Below are 24,754 nucleotides of genomic sequence, written 5' to 3' on the forward strand. Positions count from 1 at the left end.
AAGTTAACAAGAAAAATTTTTTTAATAAATAATTTGTAGTGTGCCATATTTCTATTATTTTTCTTTTGTAAGTAATAAATAAAGTTATATTCTTTTTTTATTTCTCATTAATAAGGACACATAATTCCAAATTCATTTTGTGTGTACAAACGTATTCCTTTCTTTTTAAAGATAATGAAATTATGAGTTCTCTTGCTCAACTATCTTTTGATAGAAGAATTGAAGTAAATCCTTATGATATTGATGCTTGGAATTCACTTCTTAAAGAAAATCAGGTATGTTTTTTTTAATGTAAACATTATAATATTTATAGTTTAGACTCATGATATTCGTAATGTACGGCAATTTTATGAAAAATTAATTGCTCAATTTCCTAATAATGGAAATTTTTGGAAAAAATATATTGAACATGAAGCTAAATATAATAATGATGATGAAGTTCAAAATCTTTTTTCTAGATGTTTATTAGATGTATTAGATATTGAATTATGGAAATATTATATATCTTATGTTAAAGAAACAAATGTTTCTAGGACATCTGGTTTAACAACTTATGAAGAAGCATTGGTATTTGCCATAGAGCATGTTGGTAATGATATGAATTCATTTGACATTTATATGGAATATATTGATAATTGTAAAGCTTTAGCTGCAACTAGTGATGAGAATAATTCTGTTAATACTTCATCCGCAATTCGGAAAGCTTTTAGGCATGCGTTAAGTGTACCAATGGAATCAATTGATTTATTATATAAAGAATATCAAGAAATGGAAGGTGAATGTTTTGTTGAAACACCTGAAGGATCAGAGAATATTAAAAAAATTTATCAATTAACTTCAACAGTAACTCAACAAATTGAAAATTTGACAAATTCTATAAATAGAAGTACAGTTTCTGTTCCTTTGAAGGGTGGTGAATTAGAGGAAGAACAACTAGAACTATGGAAACAATATATAAAGTTTGAAAAAAAGAATCCTTTAGAAATTTGTGATAGATCTACATTTTTTAAAAGACTTAATTATGTTTATTGTCAAGCTTTGTTGTGTTTTGGATACTCAATTGAAATATGGATTGATTATTTTGAATTTTTGACAGAATTTTTAAAAATTTTTGAAAAAGAAGGTGATGAAGTTGAGGCAGGAAATACTGAAGATATGATAATAAAGAAATTTACAAAAGCAACACAAGGTATGATGCGTGATGCTCAAGTGTTACATTTTGCTTTTGCTACATTTTTTGAAGAAAGAAATAAGATAAAAGAAGCTGAGGAAGTTTATGAATATATTATTAGTCAACAAGATCTTCAACCATCATTAGCATACATTCATTATATGTCATTTGCTAGAAGAAATACCAGTATCAGACATCAACGTGATATCTTTAGAAGAGCTAGAAATGATGATCGTGTTTTATATCAAGTTTACTTTGCAGCAGCTGAAATAGAATTTCATGCTGCAAATGATGCTACCATTGCAATAAGAATATTAGAATTGGGTAAGCAACGTTTTTCAAATGAAATTGATTTTATGATTGAATACTTGAAATTTATTCAAATGATTGGTGATGATAATAATCTTAGAGTATTATTTGAACAAATTGTTAATTGCGACGAATTTACAAATGTTGAATTGGCACCTGTCTGGGATATGTATATAAGACAAGAAACAGTCACAGGTGATCCTTACTCATTAAGTAAAGTTGAACATAGGAGACGAAAAGCACTAGAAAAGTTTTGTAGAGGAAAAGAAATTCATTTATTTATTGATAGATTAAAAGTAAATGGTCTTGTTCCAATGAGTGTTGAAGATTTAGAAGACATTGATTATCCTTTATCTGTTGACTATGATAAAATTGATGCAATGGCTGCCAAAGGTAGTCAATTAGGATCAAGTGTTTGTTTTGTAAATGAATCATCTCCTGATATAGACCAAGATCAAATAGAAAATAATGATGACGATGATGGTAATGATACTGCTTGTGTTGAAGAGGATGTAAAAAATGTAGAAAAGATGCTTAAACAATTAGGTTTAGATAACGTTAAAATGGAAGCAGATTCTAAAAATGAAGTAAAACCAGAAATAGATGAAAATAGTCTTGATGCATTAAATGCTTTAAATGATATTAAATCTAAAGAGGAAGTTGTTGAGGACATATTATATGATTTAATTACAGAAGAGTTACCAGATTCATCAGATGATGAAGGAGATACTAATATTGATAATTTATTTAATCAACGTACTCGTAGGTGTTCTTATTCTTCAACAGAAACAGAATATGCAGAATCATCTGATGAAAATAGTTCAGAAAATAGTGATAACGAAAGCGAAAGTAATGAAAATGAGGAAGGAATAGCATTGAATGATGCACGTAGTATGGTTACACATCACCCAGATACTTCTATGATGGTTCCCTATTTACCAGTAGGAGATTCATCTTTATCCTTACATCCTACTTCTGGTGGTATATTTCCGCCTCCAGAATCTGTAATGGAAGTTATTAAAAAATGTCCTTCTTCAACAAGCTTCAAATCAGGACCTTTTGTAAATATAAATAAACTTTTTGAGTTATTATGCAAATTTGAATAATATAAAATATATTATCCTTATTAATTGTATTTTCAGTTATTAACAAAAAAGATTTAAAGTATAAACTAAGCTAGTATATAAGTCTAAAATATACTATAAACATTTTGTGAATTTATATATATATTACCAACTTTTATTCTAAATTAAACCAATGATATTTTTACTAGAAACTATGAAGATAACGTGAAATAATTAATTAAGTTTGTATGTATGATAAAAAATTTATTTTTTTGATCATTTGTATTTTGTTGTTTATTTAGTTAAAGTTACTATAGATATTATCAAACTACTGTTAATGAAAGTAAACTAAATATTGGTTTTTTTAATATACTTCGATTTTAAATAAAAAATTTTTTTTGTATTTAATTTTTAAAACATAAAAATTTTAAATTATATCTCAAAAAGTTAGATTATTTTAATAATTATTTATATTTATAAATTAATTAAATAAATCTGTACGAATAAAAAATTTTTAAAAATAGTTTATTTATTTTGTGACTAAAATTTTTTTCTTATAAATATTATATTGTTATAACACAATTGTTTTGTCAAGTTAGTATTTTTAAAAGATTTCTCTATAAAAAAAATATAATTAAAATATTGTTGATTTATTATCGTAAATATTTAGAATTGAGACAGTTTTCTCTAATACTTTCTGGTGAGGAAAAAGAGTTTGGTGGAAGGACTACTAATTTATTAAAAGTATTTGCAGACTCTTTTTTAACCTTTTTACATTTTTTTTCATTTTCATTAGGTGATACTGATTCAATGTTTGAAGTACTTATTTGATTCTCATTAGTATTTGTAACCAATTCAATAGGACTAATAACACCTGTTTGCTTTATATTATTTTTTGCAACATTCAATTTTTTTTTTAAATTATTTTTACTTTGATCATCCACTAAATCTCTTTCAAATGTAGAGCTATTTTTTTTCGTTCTAATAGAATTTGAAATATTTTTTCTATTGTTTTTATTAGGTGGAGAATATTGCATTGATTTTTTATTTAAATTAAATGAATTTTGTACCAATCTTTTGGCTTTGAAATTGCTTGTCTTAATATTTATACTGGAAGAAACTTTCTTTCTTCTACTATTTGAATTTTCATTTGTACAATTATGAAGAAGATATGTAAAATTGATTAAGAGTATAATAAAAATATATAACATAGTAATATTTTTTTAAATTCAGTAATAAAATATGTTTTACTATTATATATGACAAAATAAATAAAAATATAAATAATGTAGTAAATTATTAAAATTTATTTATAACTATCATTATTATTTAAAAAAAATTTTACTCAGAATAATGTAATTAATAAACTTAGAAGATTGATAAATAATTTTAAAAAGTATTTCAAATAGAATAAAATTTCAAAGGGTTAAAAAATATAACAGCTAAGTATATTGCTCAATGTGCTATTTTTTACATAAAATTTTCAAACTTATTAATTTAATTTTTAAATGCAAATATATGGTAAAAATTTTTCATTAAAAATATATTAATACAAAGATTGATTTTGTTTTCGAAATATTTTATTTATCTATAAGTTATAAATTAGAGACAATCCATAAAGCAAATATAATCAATTATGTATATTATTATTAAAAAATAAATTTTAAGGTTTTTAATATCTGAAATATAGACAACTTTTGTACTGAACTTTTATTTATTCTTAGTTAACAAATTTTTAGGTCTAAAAAGTAGAACTTTTGAATTAAAGCAAGCTTCTCTTAAAAATTTTAGTGTTTCACTTCTATGAAAATTTAATGCATTATTGTTGGATGATAATAAGTTAGGATCTATTTTTGAATTTGAAACATTACATGAAGATTCTATTTTTTTAATTTTTATGTGATCAACATCTATATCTGCTTCTAATGTAGTTTCATTGTAGTCATAGTTTTTTGTTCCATAAATTCCTGCACCTTTGTTTGGTAAATTTTGTTTTAAAACTTTTGATAAAGCTTTATCATTATCAACATCATCGTCAGGTATCGGAAAGTAATTTTTTTTCTTTGACTTACGGGTTTTTATTATTCTACTTCTTTTTGGAGAATTATTCTTGCTTCTAACTTTTTTTCTGGAAATTGCATTTTCTGTTTTATAAACATACATACTTTTCTTTGATTTATCATATTTTCCTGAAACAAGTAAATCCAGAGAGTCGTCTAATGACGTTTCAGAAACTTCAAAATTTTTTAATGAATCTGAGTCATCTGTAGATGTAATGTTTTTATTCTTCAATACTTTTTTACCTTCTGATGGTTTTCTTTTTCCATTTTTCGCACTTTTCTTGCACCTTATTTTATTTTTCTTTTCATGCTTCTTTATTTTTTTGTTTTTTTCATTAATCATTTTATTAAAATTTTCATTAGCTTGTGGAAAGTTATATTCATCATCAGAAACTTTTTTTGTAAATTCCAAATCAAAATTAATCCAATACTCATTTGGATTTTCTAAATCTTTTAATAATAAATTTTTTATACCTTCAAATATATTTTCTATATCGGATTTAAGTTGAGTATATTCATAATTATCCACAACTACATTCATGTTAAATAAAAATTTAATATTTTTGTAATAATCAATAGAATTATATACGATTTTATAAATTCAAAAAAAAAGATGAAATTTTTAATATTCATATTTATTAAAACAAATGTAATATTGAGAAAAGTGTCGTTTTTTTTATTTTGATAATGAATCTCTTTTGGATTCACTGATCTACTGTATAAATAAAAATTAAATATATAGTAAATGGAGCAATTGATAGTCGGTAAAAAGTAAAAAAAGTTTTTGTCATATTCAAGATTTAAAAAAAATTATACATACATTAAATATTCGAATTTTCAAAAACAATTTGTAATACGAACGTGACTCTGAAATCAAGTCATTGTTAATTATATTCAAAATTCATCACGTTTCAAAAGCTATCGAAAAACTATAGTAGCATATTCTATTTCAAAAAAAAGTTTTTTTATCACAATTTTTAGAGGTAAAGTCTAATATCTAGAATATTTTCAGCCAATTTCTGAATCTCTAAAAATAATAACGTTATAGCTATGAAAATTATTAATCTATATTAACTTTTGAATAGAAATCGAATGAAACTAGTCTCATCTTTATACGATAAGTATTTGCTGAGATACTGAAAAGTGGGGTACAATGAATATTTTAGAAAAATTTCCGCCCTTGGTCATATCTCGTTTCAAAATCAAAATAAATGCAAGCAGATTTCTGCAATCCTCTTTTAATGAGTTTTCAAATGGGGTCTACCTTCAAAATATTTTTATATCTTAAACCACTATTAAGATATAAAAAAATGATGACAATGGATTACGCGCGAAAAGGTACCAAGCTTCATATCTCAAGAAACATTGAAAATAAAAAAAAGTTTTCAACGTAGAGTATACTTTAAATTATGAAAGAAGCCCAGCGCATCAAGTTGCATAGTTCTGTGACTTCATTAACTTGAGATATTGCTAGATTCCGCAAACTTTTTTTTAACATATTTCTTATCATATCTTCATTTTTAGAAGTCCTATGAAGATATGAATAGGCTTAATGAATTTCTCGTAAAAAATTGATCTAGAAACAACTGTTTATTTGTAAAATATCTCATTGTATCATAGAAGTCGAAATTTACATAAAAATATTCCCCAATTTCGCCCCTCAACTTAGAATCCTTATAACTCCTGAAGTTTCAATTTCTGAATATTGTTGATTATATTCAAAATTCATCCCATTTCAAGAGCTATCGAATGAGTTTAGTAGCATATTCAAATTCCAAAAAAAGTTGTCTTTCTTTGTTCACATTTTTAGTGGTAAAATCGGAAATCTAGAATATTTTCAGCCAATTCTTATATCTCTGAAAAAAAATAAAGTTATAGCTATGAAAATTAATATTCTAGACCTACTTTTGAATAGAAATCGAATGAAACCAGTCCCATCTTCATAGGATGAATATTTGCTGAGATACTAAAAAGTCGGGAACAATGAATATTTTAGAAAAATTTCCGCCTTTGTTCATATCTCGCTTCAAAATTAAAATAAATGAAATCAGATTTTTGCAATTGATATCAAATGAGTTTTCAAGTGGGGTCTACCTTCAAAATTTTTTTATATCTTTAACTACTTTTGAGATATAAAAAAATGGTGACAATGGATTACGCGCGAAAATGTACCAAGCACAGTATTTCAAGAACGGTTGATAATTTAAAAATATTTTCAACGTAGGGTATACCTAAAATCACGAATGAAGCACAGCGCATCCAATTTCATAGACCTGTGACTTCATTAACTTAAGTTATCACTAGATTCTTAAAACTTTTTTTTAAATATATTTCTTATCATATCTTTTTTTCTAGAAGTCTAATAAAGAGGTGAATAGGCTTAATGAATTTCTCGTAAAAAAATGATCTAGAATAAAGTATTTATTTTCACAATTTACTATATTATTATAAAAATCGAGATTTAAAAAAAATATTCCCCAATTTCGCCCCCAAACTTTGAATCCTTATAACTCCTGAAATTTTAATTTTCAAATATTGTTGATTATATTCAAAATTCATCCCATTTCAAGGGCTATCGAATGACTATAGTGGCATATTCAAATTTCAAAAAAAGTTGTTTATTTTTGGTCACAGTTTTAGAGGTAAAGTCGGAAATTTAGAATATTTTTAGCCATTTTCTGAATCTTTGAAAATAATAATGTCATAGCTGTAAAAATTAATATTCTAGACCTACTTTTGAATACAAATCGAATGAAACTGGTCCCATCTTTATAGGACAATTATTTGCTGAGATACTAAAAAGTCGGGAACAATAAATATTTTAGAAAAATTTTTGCCTTTGTTCATATCTCGCTTCAAAATCAAGATAAATGAAATCAGATTTCTGCAATTTACTTAAATCGAGTTTTCAAGTGGGGTCTACCTTCAAAATATTTTTATATCTTAAACCACTATTGAGATATAAAAAAATGATGACAATGGATTACGCGCGAAAAAGTACCAAGTTTCATATCTCAAGAACAGTTGAAAATTTGAAAATCATTTCAACGTAAGGTATGCCTTAAATTACGAAATAAGCCTAGCGCAACAAGTTTCATAGTTCTGTGACGTCATTAACTTGAGTTATCACTAAATTCTTAAAACTTTTTTTTAAAAATATTTCTTATCATATCTTCATTTCTAGAAGTCCTATAAAGTTGTGAATAGGCTTAATGAATTACTCGTAAAAAAATGATCTAGAATAAAGTATTTATTTTTAACATTTACAATATTATCAAGGAAGTCGAGATTTACAAAAAAATATTCCCCAATTTCGCCCCTCAACTTTGACTCCCTATAACTTCTGAAGTTTTGATTTTCGAATATTGTTGATTATATTCAAAATTCATCCTGTTTCAAGGGCTATCGAATGAATATAGTGGCATATTAAAATTCCAAAAAAAGTTGTTTTTTTTTTTTTTAATTTTTCAATTATTTATTTTTCTTTTTTATTTGTTGTTTTATTATAAAAAAATTTTGTTAAATCAACATTGTATTATTAAAAAAAATTTCAAATACCTCAGTGACTCCAAAATTAAGCATTGATAATAATATAAATTTTTATACTCAGATATTAAGAATAAATAATATCAAGAAGTTGAAATCTAATCAAAATAATGTTTTAACTTATTAAAAATGGCATAGTTTAATAGCTAGTAAAATATTGTACTAATTTGCTATAGAGTAAAAAAAAATTAAGATAATATTTCAGTATATTATTAATGTAAAATTTAAAAAAAAAACGACAGAATTTTTTTGATTTATAAAAATATTTAAATTGTTGTTATAGAGTTAGGGGAGAATTTTATTATATTCGAAAATAAAAACATTATTGCATCATATTGTATTCAAATATACGATATTCAATTATAGTGTAAATACAGGTAATAATGAATAATATAAATTTTGAATTTTTAAAGTGCTTCTTTTTCACGATTTTTTATTAACCATTATAACCAAATTTTTATTTAAATTTTTTGCATTTAAAGTAATATTTCATATTAAATTTATAATCATCTGTACATTTTTTTAATTGATCATTAATGATGAAGAATTCTATTGAAGTTGTCCTAGAAAATGAAGATATTAACAATGAAACAATTGGTGATTACGAAAGACTTGAATCAAACTCATTATTTGAAGTTTATAAACTTGCATCATTAAAATGTAAATTTATTTTTTTATATAGTTATTTATTTTTTTTAAGATAATGATTGTGAAAACAGAACTTTTAGTAATTCATTTATATGGAACAATTATTCTAAAAATTTTGTTGCAGCTTTTGGAAACAATATATCAAATTTGCAAATTGGAGAAAAAGTTTCTGTGATTTTTAATAACAAACTTCCCTGTACGTTTTTTAATTCAATTACTTTTTATAGCAATTTTTTTTAGTTGATTCTCTTAAGGCAGTGAGTAATCTTCCTTTATCACATATTATTGTTGGTGTATCTTCTAATAATAAAATTATATTTTATGATGGTAAAAGAAATAATTGTGCCGAATTACCTTTGATAATACCACTTCTCAATCGACCTGTCATCTATTGTCATCGTTGGAAAAATCAAACATATGTTATTGTAAATGATAAAGATGCTGAAACAACTGTATGGATAACATTATCTGGTCAAATTTCTTTTTATGAAAGAGCTGATAATTTGTCTGAGGCAATAAATAAGAAAACAACATCAGGAATTATTGATGATCCGCTTTCTAATGGTGTCATAACATTTAATCCCGAAAAAAACTTGTTATACTATTTCACAGGAAATTCTGAAGGATTTAACAAATGTTATAGATTAACTTCTGAAGGAATGTTTTTATATAAAGAAGCTTACTCTACGAAAGGATATCTTTCTGTTACAGTGACCCCTTCATTTGGATTTGCTCTATCTATCGATGGATATTTGGATATATTCGAATTAAAAATGTTTGTGGTGTGTAAAAAACTTTCACTTTTAACCAGTAATACAAACAATTATGAGATCATACATGATATGCAAGTATTAGCAACTTCAACAACATGCTCTTTAGAAGGATTATATATAATTCTTTCTATATCAATAGAAAATAAACATCAACTTCAGATTAAAATGATTTCTACAAACGAAATAGTATACTCTTTTGACTGTAATAAAAATTCTACATTTATTCGTTGGTATCCAATTTTAAATGCAATAGTTTTTGTTGAACCATTAGACAGACAATTGAATTTAAAAATGATAACTGAAGCAATTCCTGATATTAAGGTTGAAAAACTTATTTCTATGAAAAAATTTGATGAAGCTATGAATTTGGCTAAAAAATTTGGTGTTTCATTGGATTTAATATATAAAGCAAAAGCTTCTGATTTGATAGAAAAATTAAAAAGTGACGACTATGACAATGAGGATGTTGACAATTTTTATAGAATTCTCAACAAAATTATGAATCAAGATGTGGTTTGTGATTTATGCCTTGAAGGAATTATTTCTTTAAAAATGTTTAATATTGTAAAAAAATTATTAGATATTGGTTTAGATACTAGAACAAAAAACTGTTACATTTTGGAACAATTTAATGTTGTATCAGAGCAATTTACAACAGCTAATATGATTTTTTCGTCAAGTGAATTTTTTGAAAAATGGCTTAGTATTGTCACACAACAAACATCAATGTATTCATTAATGGCAGATTCTATTGAAGAAGGAAACTACAAAAGAGCTGATATTATTTGGAATCGTAATATATTAAAATCTGAGTTCAATAAAAATATCACAAAAGAAAATGCAGAAAAAATGGTGAAAATATTTTCATACCATGTTTTGTATGAAGATATTCGTAATAATCTTATGAAATTTATGGAAAAAAGTTTTATGCCTTATACTTTGATGTCACTTGGTAGTGAAATGGGTTGTATGTATGCAGAAACATTGATTAAAATAATTTTTGATTTGGAGGATGAAGAAAACGAAAATTTTCCATCAGTTGCTTATGAAATTTCTCTTTCGTTAGAAAGAATTTTTAAAACAGTTAAAGAAAGAGCATTAACTCCAGGTGAAAAATGTTTTTTTGTTGATATTATAACAAGTATGGGTTATGATTCATTTTCTTCAACTGATATTTTTGGAAGATTAAATGAACTAAAAGAAAATTTACTTAAATTAGTTTTTTTAAATGAACGTTACAATTTAACATTTAAATTTGAACAATTTATTAATCTTTCAAAGGAAGATATTGGTATTCATATTATTGAAAAGATGTTTATTCAAGAAAATGATTATGAATATATATATAGAAATATTTTCAAACCTTACTGTGAAGAATTTGTACTAGATTTTAAGTTACTTATCTGTGATTTTGTTCAAAAATGGTCAACACAACAACTTTCTTTTACACAAGATTTTCAAAGAGGAAATTTAAAAGATAAAATTGATCGTATTTGTAATATTATAGAGAATATTGATGATTCAATGCTTCAAATTAAAACTTTACAACATTTAGTTGATGCTGTTTCATTTGAATGGCCAAAAAAATTAACACAATCTGTCTACACATTATTAACTGATACTAGTATTTCAAAAGATATAAAAAATAATTTAGCTGATTGTTGCAAATTATCAAACATTCGTCAAATAGTTAAAAATTATAAAGATTTATCTTATGATATCAAAGAAATTATTAAAAATAGAAATGAATTTGAATATTTTATTCAAAGTTTGTCTGTCAGTTCTTCTTCAATTAATGTTGAGATACTTGCAAAAGATATAATGAAACTTTGCCAATTAAGACATTCATATTGTAAATTATCAGAATCTTTTAATATTACCTATGATTATATATATGAACAATTATGGATACCTCATTTAATTCAATGGCGATATAGTGAATTTGAAAAAAAAGAACCTACACAATGGTTGTTTAATCTTCCAAATAATGAAGCAAAAGTTGCTGTTGCTAAATATTCAGTTGAATATCTTTTAAAAATTTATGAATGTGGACAGGAAAAGTTAAAATCTTCAGAAGAAATAATATGTTATTTCAAAACATTATCAGTCATAAAATCTTTCATACTTAATTATCTTTTTAAGATTAAAAAATATAAATTAATTTTTGATAAAGTAGTTTCAATTGAATCACTTTATTCATGTTTTAAAATTTTGGTACCTCAAACATTTTTTTTAGAAACTCCTAAAGAAACAGCAAATTTTATTAATGTTTTAATATCTAATTATAATATTGAAGATTGGGAGAATATGCTAAAAGTGATAAAAATAACAAATATGGATAATGTTTTAGCTTATCAATATCTTTTAAATGCTTGTTTGGAGAATGGTAAAATAGGTCAAGTTTCAGAAATATTGTTTACTTTGTCATTTGACAGATGTTTATTAACATCAAAAATGATATCAATGATTAAAGTTGTCCTAGATAAAACTTTTTTGAAACTTTATGAAGCATGGAGTGAAAAATCTTTTGATATTATTCAATTTTCAAATATAGTTTTGTTAGCATTAAAAGTATTCATGATAGAAGGAAATGGATCTGATAAAACCAATTTTTATGACATTATTGCATTTTCTACATATCATAAATTTCTCAATACCGTTATTAATATTGTAAACTCTAAAGATGTTTATACACTACAAGATGATACAGTTGAATTTATGAATACTTCTGATTATATTAATTGGGAGTTACATTCTCTTTCACATCTACAAAAAGAATGTAAACTTGATTATTACATGGCTTTTAATCCAAAATCTAAATTATTTACTCGAAGCTGTCTTCAATTACCTATGAATGGAGAATATAACATTGAAACATTGTTATATATAGCTGCATCTCTTGTAGAATATGAAAAATTGGATCAAATAAAATTTAGAGATTATATTGATGGATGGAAAAATCTTTTTAATCAGTTATTAATAGATGGACAATTTTTTGATGTTTTTAATTTACTTGAAATTTATAATACACTTGTAATTTCAAAAAAAGAAAATATTTATGTGGATGAAATTATTAAACATTCAGCAGTTGGATTGTTAGAAAGAATTTTACTAATACCAGATTGTGATTTGGAATTAGCTACAGGATTAATTAGTACTATTTCTGAAAGATACATTCCTAGTATATTACAAGAAATACGTAATCGTTTAAAAACTAATACTAACCCAAGAGTATATATAAATTTATGTGAACTTGTTAGTATGATATATCATAAAATACCCCAAATTGGAATAATTGAAATGCTTGAAAAAAAATATGATGAAAGTTTATGGAAAAGAAAATTTTCTAAATTTGGATTTAACTATTCTAATATAATGACATTTAATGAAATTGTATCTTCACTTGTTAGATTCAATGTACCTAATAATATTGCACATGAATATTGTATTTATAACAATATTAATTTCAATTTATTTTGTCTTCAATTTGCTCTAGAATCATGTCTTTATACTTCAGAGTTACTTGAGATGAATGATCATATCAAATATATAGAACAGTTAAAAAAAACTTCTACTTTAATTTCTGGTATTATAATTAATGAAGATCATATAATATTAATTCAAGAAACAATAATGAAAATGTCACCATATAATCATGAAGGATTATTGTTACTAATTGATAAACTTTTACAATTTACAAAAGTTAAAAATATTTCTGATGATTTAAAATATTTATTTTATAATTGGAAGAATGTTATTGACTTTTTAATATCATATGGAAAACGTAGTGCCGAAATTCTATCAATTGAATGTAATTGGTTATCTTCACTAAAATTATCTCTTGGAAATGAAGTTTTATCTACTACTTCTTTTGATTCTATAGAATCAATTCAATTAGTAGGAGAAATGTCTATAATTGAGTTTCAAGTAATGGAAGAAGAACGTGAATCAGCAAGAAAACGTATGCCACAATGTGCAATTCAAAGATTACCTTTTCATTTATTATGTTGTACTAGTGAAAATGAAATGAAAGAATTAGTTTATCCGGTTGTTTCAAATGAAATTAATATTCATAATATTTTTAAATGGATTAATATTATTGTAAATACGAAATCTATACTATGTTTTAGTCAATCAGAATGTATTATTACAGCTATTAAAAAACGTATAAAATATGTAGAAGAAAATAATATTTTTGTTGGAGATTTTGATAGAAATTTAATCATATCTATTATTAATTTCATTGATGTGTCAAATATAACAACTGTTGTAAAATATTCATTATTATATATTGGAAATTTAAGAAATTTAATAATAAAAATTGCCTATCTGAATATTTTTAAAGAAGTTATCAAAACAAATATTAAATTGTTAGAAGACGACAAACAAGAAGAATTTTTAAAATATGAAAAAGAACTTTCAAAAAAAATTATTAAATATTCAATTGAAAAGATACTTTCTGATAATGGACTTTTTAATCAAGAATCAAAAGAATTTTTTTACAATGGTAATATTAATGAAATGATTTGTTTTATTTATAATAATTCTATTGACTGGAACAATTATCAAGATAGAATTTCAAAGATGAAAGCATGTAAGATGATTACTGAAGTTATTGGTTATGATATATCTTCAATTCATACAACAATTATAGATAAGTTGTTAATACAAAATACAATAACACAAATTAATGATCCTGATGCCACTATTAATATATCTGATGAGGTATTATCTATAAACCAAGAAGTAAGCAATAGATTTGAATGTGATATTTGGTATGATGATGTAAATGTCAGTCAAATAGTTTATATCTTGAGTGCTGGAAACTATAATAATATGATAAAAAAAATGTTTAGCATATTAAATAAAGATCCAAAAATTTTACCAGGTGGTATAATTACATACATAAGAGTTTTAATATGTATTTGTCGTATGTATCCACGTGATGGAAAAAAATATGAATGTTTTAAAGCTAAAAAATCTCAAGTTCTTACTGTTCTTAAAGGATCTTACTACTATCATATGTTATCCTCAATTAATGTAAATTGTAAAATTACTGATCTTATTAATGATAAAAAAATGTTAGAAATTCTAAAACAACTTCAAAATTGTCCAGTTCATAGTATGGAAAGAGATTTTGTTATTTTAAATATAATTAGAGATTATCTTAAAAAATCTCCAGAATATCCTACATATATGAAGACATACATTCCACGTATGATAATGGGACGTCAATTTTTCATGGTAAATTGTATTTTAAGTGATACTTATTCTCCTATAACTTCTGATCACATGGGAAGTAATATTCTTCAATTTGTTCTTAAAACTATAGAAGGAATATTAAAACAAAATGTTAACAATAATGATATCATTGAAGATATGCTTCGATTTTTGATGAAACATTCTATATCTTTTGGATATTCAAGACCACCACGTGAAACAGGACTATTTTCTAGTGGTAATGATATGTCAAAAATTGCTCATTATATCCTTAATCCTACTGGAAATTAACTTTTTTTTATGTATTGTACTTTATTATGTATATTTTAAATTGTATTATATTGTATTTTATCTTTAATCACTATTTAAAAAATAAATAATTGTAATTATTTTTTTAAATAATATGAAATATACTTTATTTATTTAAACGTTATGAAATTTCTATTTATAATATTTTGATATAAATAAATAAAAATTAGTCTATTATTTAATTATAAATGTTACTTTTGATAACTTTTTTTGTGTAAAATTTGGTTTCTATATGTATATTACCACTTTTTTGTAGCCTAATTTTAAAAAGTAAAACTTTTTTTACCTTTATTATTTGTCACAACTTTTGCATAAAAAAATATATTTAACAAAAAATGTTTTTTTTTATTAATTTGATTAACTAAATAAAACATACAATAAATTTGTATTTAATCATTATAAAATAACTTGATTTTTTATTTTAAGTACATAAAAAATTTTATTACAAAAATTGAACGAAGGTTCAAAATTATTCAGTCATCAATAATTAAATTATTTTTGTTAAAATGTTTGTTTATTCTCACAAAAATGAAATATTTATTTTACATCACATTATTTTGTACTTATTATACTTATCAAAGTAATACATAAGGATATTTGCATTGAAAATATTCACTTAATGTAATTCTTTTATTTCATTTTTTTAAAAATTAAAAAAAAATATCAAAAACAAAAATTAACACATAATAATAAATTTATTTACAAAAATTAGTTCAGAACATAAAAAAAATAGTCCTTTTAATTTCTTTTTTCAGCATCAATAATAAAATCATATGCTTGTTCCTTAGTTACTGGATCAATGTGAGAAACACGATTTCTAAACCGAACACCATAATATTTTTCAGCATTTTCAAGTAATTGCGGTCTAAATGTCGTTGTAATAAATTGAGCATTTTCTGATAACTCATGAATCATATTAGCAACACTACTTCTATGTGCAGCATCTAAAGCAGCGTCAATTTCATCAAACAAATAAAATGGCGCGGGATCACACTTTTGAATGGCAAAAATAAGTGCAAGAGCAATTAACGTTTTTTGTCCACCAGACAAATGATTCATCTCAACACTTTCAGCATCACCACGAAATGTACATTTTATTTTAACACCAGCAAATCGGTCCACTGATATTAGCTCATTTCCATCTGGTACAGGTCCATCATCATCTTTTAACTTTAAAATTAAATCAGCCTTACCTTCAGGTATTAATTGTTGGAAAACTGTATGGAAATGTTTTGTTACCATTTTAAATGTCATATTTAATGCTTCATTCTTTCTATTATCTAAAACTTCTATTAAATTTTCAATAGCTTTTTTACTTTTCTTTTGTTCTTGAACTCTCTTGACAAGGTCTTCTTTTTGTTGAGAAGCACGTAAAAATTGATCTAAAGCACGTTTGTTAACATTTGAATATTTTTTAAGTTCTACAAGACATTCTGTTAATTTTTCATCAAGTTTTTTCCTTGATAAATTCTGGAATTTCTTAAATGCATCTTGTGGCAATGTTCCAAGTTCAGCCATCTTCTTGGTTACCTCTTCATTTGTAGCTCTAATTGTTGCTAGTTTAGTACATACAACATCAGCACGTTTACCAACATCATTTAATTGATTCTCCAATACTTTTATTTTTTCTTGTTGTTCTTCTTTAGCTTTAATAAGATTATCTTTTTGAATTTTATAATCAATAAGACTTGTATCAATATCATTTATTTTCTCCATAATGTTAGATAGTCTTTCATTAGTTGATTTTAATTCTGAATTCGTTGAGGAAAGTTTATGTTTTTTATCTTCCATTGATATGTCTTGTAATTCACATCGTAATTTTTCACGTCTCCTTCTAAGATAATTTTGAAGTTCATTTTCAATTTTATGTTTTTTTGATTCAATAACAGAACGCTCACTAACAATTCCATCTAATTTTTCCTTTTTTATTTTCATATCTTTCTCTAAAATTTCCAGTATAGTTTGTTCTTCATCTGTTAATGTTGAATGAAGTGGTGTACCAATTTGATTCTGAAGTATTTCTTTCTTTGCCTCAATTTCACGAATTTTGTTTTTGTGTGTCTGAAGATGTTGTCTTTGTGGTTCAATATTCATTCCCATTCTATTAAGAGCTTCAGTCTTATGAGACAACTCTTCATTGCATAAATGATGTTCTCGACGAAGTCTTTTTATTTCTTCAGTAATATTTTCAAGAGCTTGTGCTGCTTGAGCTGTACCAATTGATGCATCATTAGCACGTTTACTTATTTCATCAGAACGTTTCTTCATATCTATTTCATTTCCATTTAATTGACGTAAAACACTATTAAGTTCAAGTTTAGATCGTTTCATTTCTCTATAACCACCAGTTAAAGGGCCCCTTCGTGATATTTTATCACCATCAAGAGTGACACAATTGACATGATCAGTTTTTGAAACTCTACCACCGACATCTAATGAACCAACAACAGCTGTTTGGCCAAAAAAACTTCTTATGATTGTGTCAAATTTTGGATCATACTTCATACAATCCATAATGTGTTTAGCATCAGAATCAGTAACTAATTTTCTTGGTTTAGCGACTATACGGTTCAATGGACAAAAATTACATTCGCCAGGTAAATTTTTTGAGTTTATGTAGGATGTTATTTCTGAAGCAATTCGATCATCCTCAACAACACTATAATAAATACTGTTACCAGCAGTGGCTTCAATAGCATGATAAAAAATATCATCAGCATCAATGAGATCTATTAATGGCCCATAATATCCATTAATAACATAATCGTATTTTCCATTTTTATTATTTTCTTTAAAATACGTAACTGCTTTACTAATTGAATTCATTCCATGCATTAAAGAAGGAGGAATCATTCGTCTAATATCTGTCTCAACTTGACCTTTTTCTTGATTTAAATTCATCATACTTTCATGCCAATTTTTCTCCTCTCGTTGAATTTCACCTTGACGAATAGTGCATTTTTCAAGATGTGCTTTAGCCTGATTTTGATCACCTGATAATCTATCCATTCTATCCATAACTCTGTCAAGTTTTAACTTTAAACTCATAATATCTTTTTGAATTTCTTCAGTTTCTTTCTTATCCTGTTCAATAGATCCCTCACTTTCAGCAACTCTTTCACGTAATTCTGAAAGATATCTATCCATTTTTTTACATTCTCTTCTTAAATAATTGTCACGATCTTCTGTAGTTCTAAATTGATCTTGTTGTCCCTGACGAATGTAAAGATCTTTTCTTTTTTGCTCGCAAATTTTTATATCAGTTAAAAGATTATTTTCTCTTTCAACAACATCCTTGTATGAAGGCTCTAGTTCTTCTAACTCTAATTCTCTATCATTAATTATTCTACCAACAGTAGACATTTCCTCTTCTGCTCTAGCACGATTTTTTCTTTCTCTATCAGCTTCTTCACGAAGATCAGCAATACACAATTCCAAATTAGTCTTCTTTTCAACTAAAACATTTTGTTCCTCTAACAAAACTTCCCTCTCTTCTTTAACACCTTTAAAAGTTGCTTCAAGGCGCCTTAAATCTGTTTCCCTTTTCATTGACTGTTGTTTATATTGAAGAAGAGATGATTCAATTTCATTTTGTTGAGAATTTAATTCTTCTCTTTCATGAGATAAATTATCTAACTTCCTTCGAGAATCAGTTGCTTCTTGCTCATAAATTGTATACTCAAGTGCTCTTTTCATTTTATCATATTTTTGATATTCTCGTAAATCATTTGATTCTTCTTCTAATGTTTTTAATCTTTCATTGATAAATTCAATTGTTTCTTCAATTTTTTCCAACTTATCCATATTTTCTTTTAATAATTTAGCACTATCTTGTTTTTTTTCATCATAAACACGCGTTCCAGCAACTTCTTTAATTAATGCTAATCTCTGAGCATCTGTAGACGTTGCTAATTCCATAATCTTACCTTGTTTAACAATATAATAAGGATTAGATTTAGAAAAACCAGCAGATTCCATTAAATTTACAATTTCAGATCTTGAAACAATCTTTCCATCAATGTAAAATGTATCTTTTCTTTCAGAAATTTCTCTTGAAATTTTAAGATCATTAATATCATAACTCATTATTCTTCTATCAGAATTGTCAAAAACAATATCAACTCGTGCACTTCTAACTTTTTCACCAGCTCCTTCATGAAGCAAATTCAATCTGGCATCCTGAGAAAGATTAGCAAAATCATCACTTAATAGAAATTGTATGGCAAAGAAAAAATTACTTTTTCCAGAACCGTTTCTTCCAACAACAACATTATGCCTTTTTGACAAATCATTGATTACAGTTTTATCCTTATAACTACGAAAATTGTGAATACAAATCTAAAAAAATTGTTTTATAATAAGTATTTAAAAAAATACCTCTTTAATGTACATTTTTTTTTAAAAAAAATGATTTCTTGTTAGTCGTTAATATTATTTACAATTGCATTAAGTATATAAAAAACAATGCACTTTTACACAAATTACAATAGAGCAAAACATAAGAGAGCGCGCATTTATCTTAACACGTTTTAAGAGTTACACAACTCCATTGGAGAAGTTAATATAAAAATAAAAGCTATCGATTTTTATTTTAGTTTACCAGTGTTTGAATTGAATATGAAAAGTATTTTTTTAAATTATTAAAAATATAAATTGATTCTGATGACAAGTAATTTATTACTATTATTTATATTTGTGATTATAACATTGTCTTTTTCCCTTAATGAGGATAACACCTCTGAAAACGTCAATCCTTTTGTACCAAGTTTATATAACAATGGTAATGGTATTCACGATCAAAATAAACAAAAGGATTTATTTATTATTAATGGTCCATTAGTTTTCCCTCAAGAAGATTTGGCAGATCATGTATATGTTTCCATAACACAAGAAACTATTTATAAATTCAAAGCATTTTTAGGTTAGTAAATTAATTTAATATTAATTATTTTAAAAAATTATTCTTAAGAACTAGAGTGTAATGTTAAAATATATGATTTAAGTAATTTAACTAAGGAAGATTTTTTAAAATGGGATGAATATATTGTAATGAAATCTATTAAAACTCTCCTATTATATGACACAACAACTGGAAAGGAAATTGAAAATAAAACTGCACAAGAAAAAAAATTTGAAAAAGATATCACTTTTAATGCTTTTGTACCAAATTGTGAGGCTTTAGAAAGTGAACCAGTTGATGAGGAACATCTAAGTCGTTCCTCTGACTTGTATTGGTTAAAGACTAAAAGAAGTGAAGCAGAAAGAATAGAATTTGAAGATAAAATAATTGGAGTAGTTTTTGATGTTCATCAATCTGATATATGGGCAGGGGTGTTAACTAACGACTTGCCATAAATATATTAAACTAAAAATATAATTCGGGTTTATTATTTTTATTTATTATTATATTGTTATTGTTATTAAAATAGTAATATATCATTAAAAACTTCATCATCTACACCAAAAAAAATAAATATTATAATAATCAATAAAAACAACATAGAAAATATAGCACTAGAAATACTATAATAATTTATAGCTTCTAAAAAAATATAAAAAAGTTCCCAATAACATCTTGTTTCAGAGGGACAATAAAAAATTCCTTTTTGTAAATCAAAGTATGTTGTCATTGATGTATCCTGATAATTTAAATCATATAATATTTCAATTGTTGTTGATTGATCCTTTAAAGTATTATTTGGAAGTATCATATTAATCTTATTGATATCAGTACTATTAGCAAAAACTAATATTTGTATGTGTTTACTGCTACTACTATAGTTTTTTTTAATATTTCCACACTTATTACAAATACACCATTGAGAAGATTGTGACGTAAAAGTATAATTATTATTGTAAATAATTTGATTAATACCAAAATAAAGCTTATGGAAAAAACTATTGTTTATTTGGGTAATTTCTTTTCCTATCTCTAAACATTTACTAGTATTTGAAATAGAGGTAGTGTTTGCAGGATACGAAAATATAGCACTCTTGTTATCAAATAAAAGTACAGAGTCCATTACTTTGTCTATTTGATAGTTTTTGATTATTTTATGAAAATCTCTAGCATCAAATATTTCTTTTACAATTGGAGAATGACCTCCTATAACTTTAAGTAGATCTAATGAAATATAAAATTGGTCTGGAATTTTAAAAATTTCTTGCGATATTAGGAATAATAAAGTAGACAGATATAACATTATTATTAGTTTTTTTTTCCCTTTTTTAAGTGTTATATCTATACTTAGTATTATCGAAGTTTCCATGGAAACAATATCATTTCTTTTTTAACTTTCTTACATGAAAATGCAAATTTATACATTTGAAGGTTTAATTTATATCTAAATAATACTAATGATATTTTGAACATAAGGTCTATACTTTTAAAGAACAAAAAAAAAATTTTTTGCGCAATTAATTAAAAAAATAAGAAATTATTCAATGTTAGAAAATTTTTTTTTTATTTAAAAATAAAGTTGTTGTTTTTTAAATATTTATAAATAACCATTTTGAAAATATTTTTACTGAAAAACAGGCGGTTTATAAAAAAATTTTTATATTATACATATTATAAATATAGTTATTGATTTTTGACTTCATTTTATAAATTTCTTTAATAAAGATAAAATGAGAATTCAAAAAATAAAAAATTCTTTGCATAATTTTTAAAAGTTCAAATTATAAAATAATTATTTTAGATTTAAAGTCCATTAGTTTCTATGTTTTTTTTTTAAATAAAAACAACCATTAAACAAATTATTTGTATATAAATTAGAGTACATAAATGTAGAAAAAATAAAAAAAAAAAAATATTTGTACGGAACTTATTACTTTACTTGCTTATTCCATATAAAAATTTATATTATAATAATAAAATAATGTGATATAAAATGGCCGTAAACATAAACTTTCTGTAAATAATACATTATAAAATTTGTCCAATGAATTAAAAGAGATCCTTTATGCTAAAAATAAATAGTTTTTACTACTTCATGAGATTACAAAAAATATTTAAAATAATTTAAATTTTAAGATAGATTTAAAGTTTATTTTTTAATAATTCTTTTAAGTTACTAACAGCGAAGAAAATTACATTTATTATTTATGTATAGATTCTATTAATTTACATATTGCTATAAATATATTATTCAAGTATAATATTTTATAAAAACTTAGCTAAAAAATAATACAAACAATTAAATATATTGAATTATAAGTTTTAATAAATCTATTTGTCACAATATATACGGTTTGAGTTTAGATTTATATATCTACATGTATACAAGTTGTTTGATTATAATAATTTTGACATCATATATATTTATATTTGCAAACTTTTTTTTATAATGTACCATGTTATTAGTTTTATGTATAATTTAAAATCTTATGTAAAAATTATTCAGTTATATATTTTTTTTTAAATATATTTTTACTAAAAGAATTTTTCACAATATATATTTTATTTTACTAGTTGTAATTTTTTTTATATATATAAATTTTTATTTTAAAATTAAAATTAGCATACCACTTTATAAATTGATTTTATTATAACTTATGCAGATATAAATAAATATATAATTCTTTAATTAAAATTAAAAAACATTATTTTTATAACTCATTTTAATAATTTAACAACTTTTTATTGTTTATATTATAAAACATTTAATATTTAATAATTTATTTTTTAAAAACTTTTTAATATAAAATTAAATTAACAAACTAAATGCCTATTCTTACCCCATAGACAACAAACTGTCTTTGTAGTTCCGTAAGATGTTTTTTTTACATGTTTAATACAAACAACATCATGTATTATTAGAGATATTTGAATATCTAGGAGAACGATAGAAAGTTTAGCATTTCCCGTTGGATCACGTCGCAGAGCAAAGACAGGAGAGACAAATTCAACTGAGTTATCACTTCGTCTTGCAATGTAACTACCATCAGCATAGTGCGACTCTTGAACACTGTCAGCAACAGGTGTTATCGTTGTCGGCGTAACAATATATTTATTCTCCTTACCCATATAAATTATCGCAGCGTTATCACTTCTCGAAAACTCAACTCTATCACCAAATGATTGTATTAATATCACCTGTCCATCACTTTTATAAAGATCTATTTGTCCTGAACTCGAATGATATAATAATTTCCATTCATCCGTTAATATAAGTGACGTCACCCCTTCATCCCCATAATAATACATGTGAAATTTTCCTGTTGAATGTTCCCACCTTCTATCACCATTGGAATATTCATAATGTTCACATTCACAGTTTTTTACAACATATTCTGTAGTATATTTGTTGTCACTATATGTAGACTTGCAATTTCCCAATGAATCCACTTCAAAATTAACAAGTTTCATTAACACACCATTATTTGGAATGTTTTCACCACAGTCAACAATTGGACTTTTCCAGCGTACATTTTTAACTGTGTCTGAAATGTTATGTTGTTTTTGTTGATTAAGTAATTCAGTACGTACAATGTCTTTGATATCAGATACAACTGATGATCTTTGAAGAAGATCCATTGTTGGAGAATTACTTTTTATGTTGTTTTTAAGAGATAATGGAAGCGATCTTCGTGCCTGTTTCTTTTCATTCTCTTTAATTAAATTTTCTTTTTCTTTTAATGAATTTTCAAGTTGTGTAATTTTACTTCTTAAATTAGCAATCCTTGTATCTTTTGTTGACACAATGTCCTTATACTTATCAGCTAAATTTTGAAGACCATCCTTATCCTTTGTCAATGTCTCAATTTGTTCTCTTTGTTTTTGTACTAATTTTTGATACTTTGTTTGTTTTTCTAGCAAACCAATTTTTTCATGCTGAAATGAGTCCATTTGTTTATCTAATTCTAAAACTTGAGCTTCGAACTTTTGTTGTCTCATTGTTTCATACAAATCTTGTCTACTACGAAGTTGAAGAGAAGCATAATCAATGTGAACAATAAGATCACGCAATTGATTAGCTAGATTATCAACAATACTATTTTTATTTATTTTTGGAGTAATTTCTTCTTCCATGACAACACCTAAGTATTTTCTGTTACCAGACATTGAAAATGAATTACTACTATTTGTTGTTACTGTTGGTGATCCATTATCTAATAAATGCGCATACCTATTTTTTATATAGCCCATTGTAGAAGCACTGCTGTTGTTTGTAATATTACTAGGTGTATATACTCTAGGAAGATCTTTTTTTTGTGATATAAATTCATCGACACTTTTTAATGTATCTTTAATTGGTAAATCAGATATTTCAAAATTTAACGCATCATAGTCTTTTAATTTTTCCTCATCCCTTTCAATTTCATTATCCACTTTTTCCCTAACTTTTTCCTCCTCTTTTTCAAATTCAAGTGTATCATGGTTTCTATTTTCTTGATTTTCTTCAAAATAAAGAGTTGATTTAGGTGTAGAAGTTGCTACAGCTTTACCAATTTGCGAATAGTTAACCTAAAATAAATAAAAAAAAAAACGATTATTATCTTTAATGTCTATAGAATCTTTGTATTTACTTAAGATTACACACATACTTTGTACTTCCCTGTAACGCCTTCCCCCTTCTTAAGAAAAGGTCTTGGTCCACAAGTCTTCGGTGTATGATTCTCATTATTTTCCATTTTTTTAATGAAAAATTT

The 24,754-nt window shown here is 24.7% G+C and overlaps 7 protein-coding genes across 7 annotated transcripts; 3 read left to right on the plus strand and 4 right to left on the minus strand.

Moving 5' to 3' along the window:
• Positions 1-182: 182 nt before the first annotated feature.
• Positions 183-2,586, plus strand: SRAE_2000212700 (Cleavage stimulation factor subunit 3; the record flags this gene model as incomplete). The annotated part of the gene is made up of 2 exons (XM_024653160.1): positions 183-275; positions 319-2,586. 2 exons carry the CDS (start codon positions 183-185, stop codon positions 2,584-2,586), a joined length of 2,361 nt encoding a protein of 786 aa, XP_024506664.1.
• A 611-nt stretch (positions 2,587-3,197) lies between these two features.
• SRAE_2000212800 (Hypothetical protein) lies at positions 3,198-3,581 on the minus strand (the record flags this gene model as incomplete). Its single annotated transcript, XM_024653161.1, has 1 exon — positions 3,198-3,581. The coding sequence occupies one exon, from the start codon at positions 3,579-3,581 to the stop codon at positions 3,198-3,200; it is 384 nt and encodes a 127-aa protein (XP_024506665.1).
• Positions 3,582-4,254: 673 nt separating this feature from the next.
• Positions 4,255-5,145, minus strand: SRAE_2000212900 (Hypothetical protein; the record flags this gene model as incomplete). Its single annotated transcript, XM_024653162.1, has 1 exon — positions 4,255-5,145. The coding sequence occupies one exon, from the start codon at positions 5,143-5,145 to the stop codon at positions 4,255-4,257; it is 891 nt and encodes a 296-aa protein (XP_024506666.1).
• A 5,275-nt stretch (positions 5,146-10,420) lies between these two features.
• Positions 10,421-15,082, plus strand: SRAE_2000213000 (Hypothetical protein; the record flags this gene model as incomplete). Its single annotated transcript, XM_024653164.1, has 1 exon — positions 10,421-15,082. One exon carries the CDS (start codon positions 10,421-10,423, stop codon positions 15,080-15,082), a length of 4,662 nt encoding a protein of 1,553 aa, XP_024506667.1.
• Positions 15,083-15,838: 756 nt separating this feature from the next.
• On the minus strand, positions 15,839-19,492 carry SRAE_2000213100 (Structural maintenance of chromosomes protein 3; the record flags this gene model as incomplete). Its single annotated transcript, XM_024653165.1, has 2 exons — positions 15,839-19,438; positions 19,478-19,492. The coding sequence occupies 2 exons, from the start codon at positions 19,490-19,492 to the stop codon at positions 15,839-15,841; spliced, it is 3,615 nt and encodes a 1,204-aa protein (XP_024506668.1).
• A 270-nt stretch (positions 19,493-19,762) lies between these two features.
• SRAE_2000213200 (Hypothetical protein) lies at positions 19,763-20,455 on the plus strand (the record flags this gene model as incomplete). Its single annotated transcript, XM_024653166.1, has 2 exons — positions 19,763-20,021; positions 20,070-20,455. 2 exons carry the CDS (start codon positions 19,763-19,765, stop codon positions 20,453-20,455), a joined length of 645 nt encoding a protein of 214 aa, XP_024506669.1.
• Positions 20,456-22,814: 2,359 nt separating this feature from the next.
• On the minus strand, positions 22,815-24,736 carry SRAE_2000213300 (Hypothetical protein; the record flags this gene model as incomplete). Its single annotated transcript, XM_024653167.1, has 2 exons — positions 22,815-24,569; positions 24,650-24,736. 2 exons carry the CDS (start codon positions 24,734-24,736, stop codon positions 22,815-22,817), a joined length of 1,842 nt encoding a protein of 613 aa, XP_024506670.1.
• Positions 24,737-24,754: the final 18 nt, after the last annotated feature.

This window comes from Strongyloides ratti (genome assembly GCF_001040885.1).
Source record: "Strongyloides ratti genome assembly S_ratti_ED321, chromosome : 2".
Classification (NCBI taxonomy): Eukaryota; Metazoa; Nematoda; class Chromadorea; order Rhabditida; family Strongyloididae; genus Strongyloides; species Strongyloides ratti.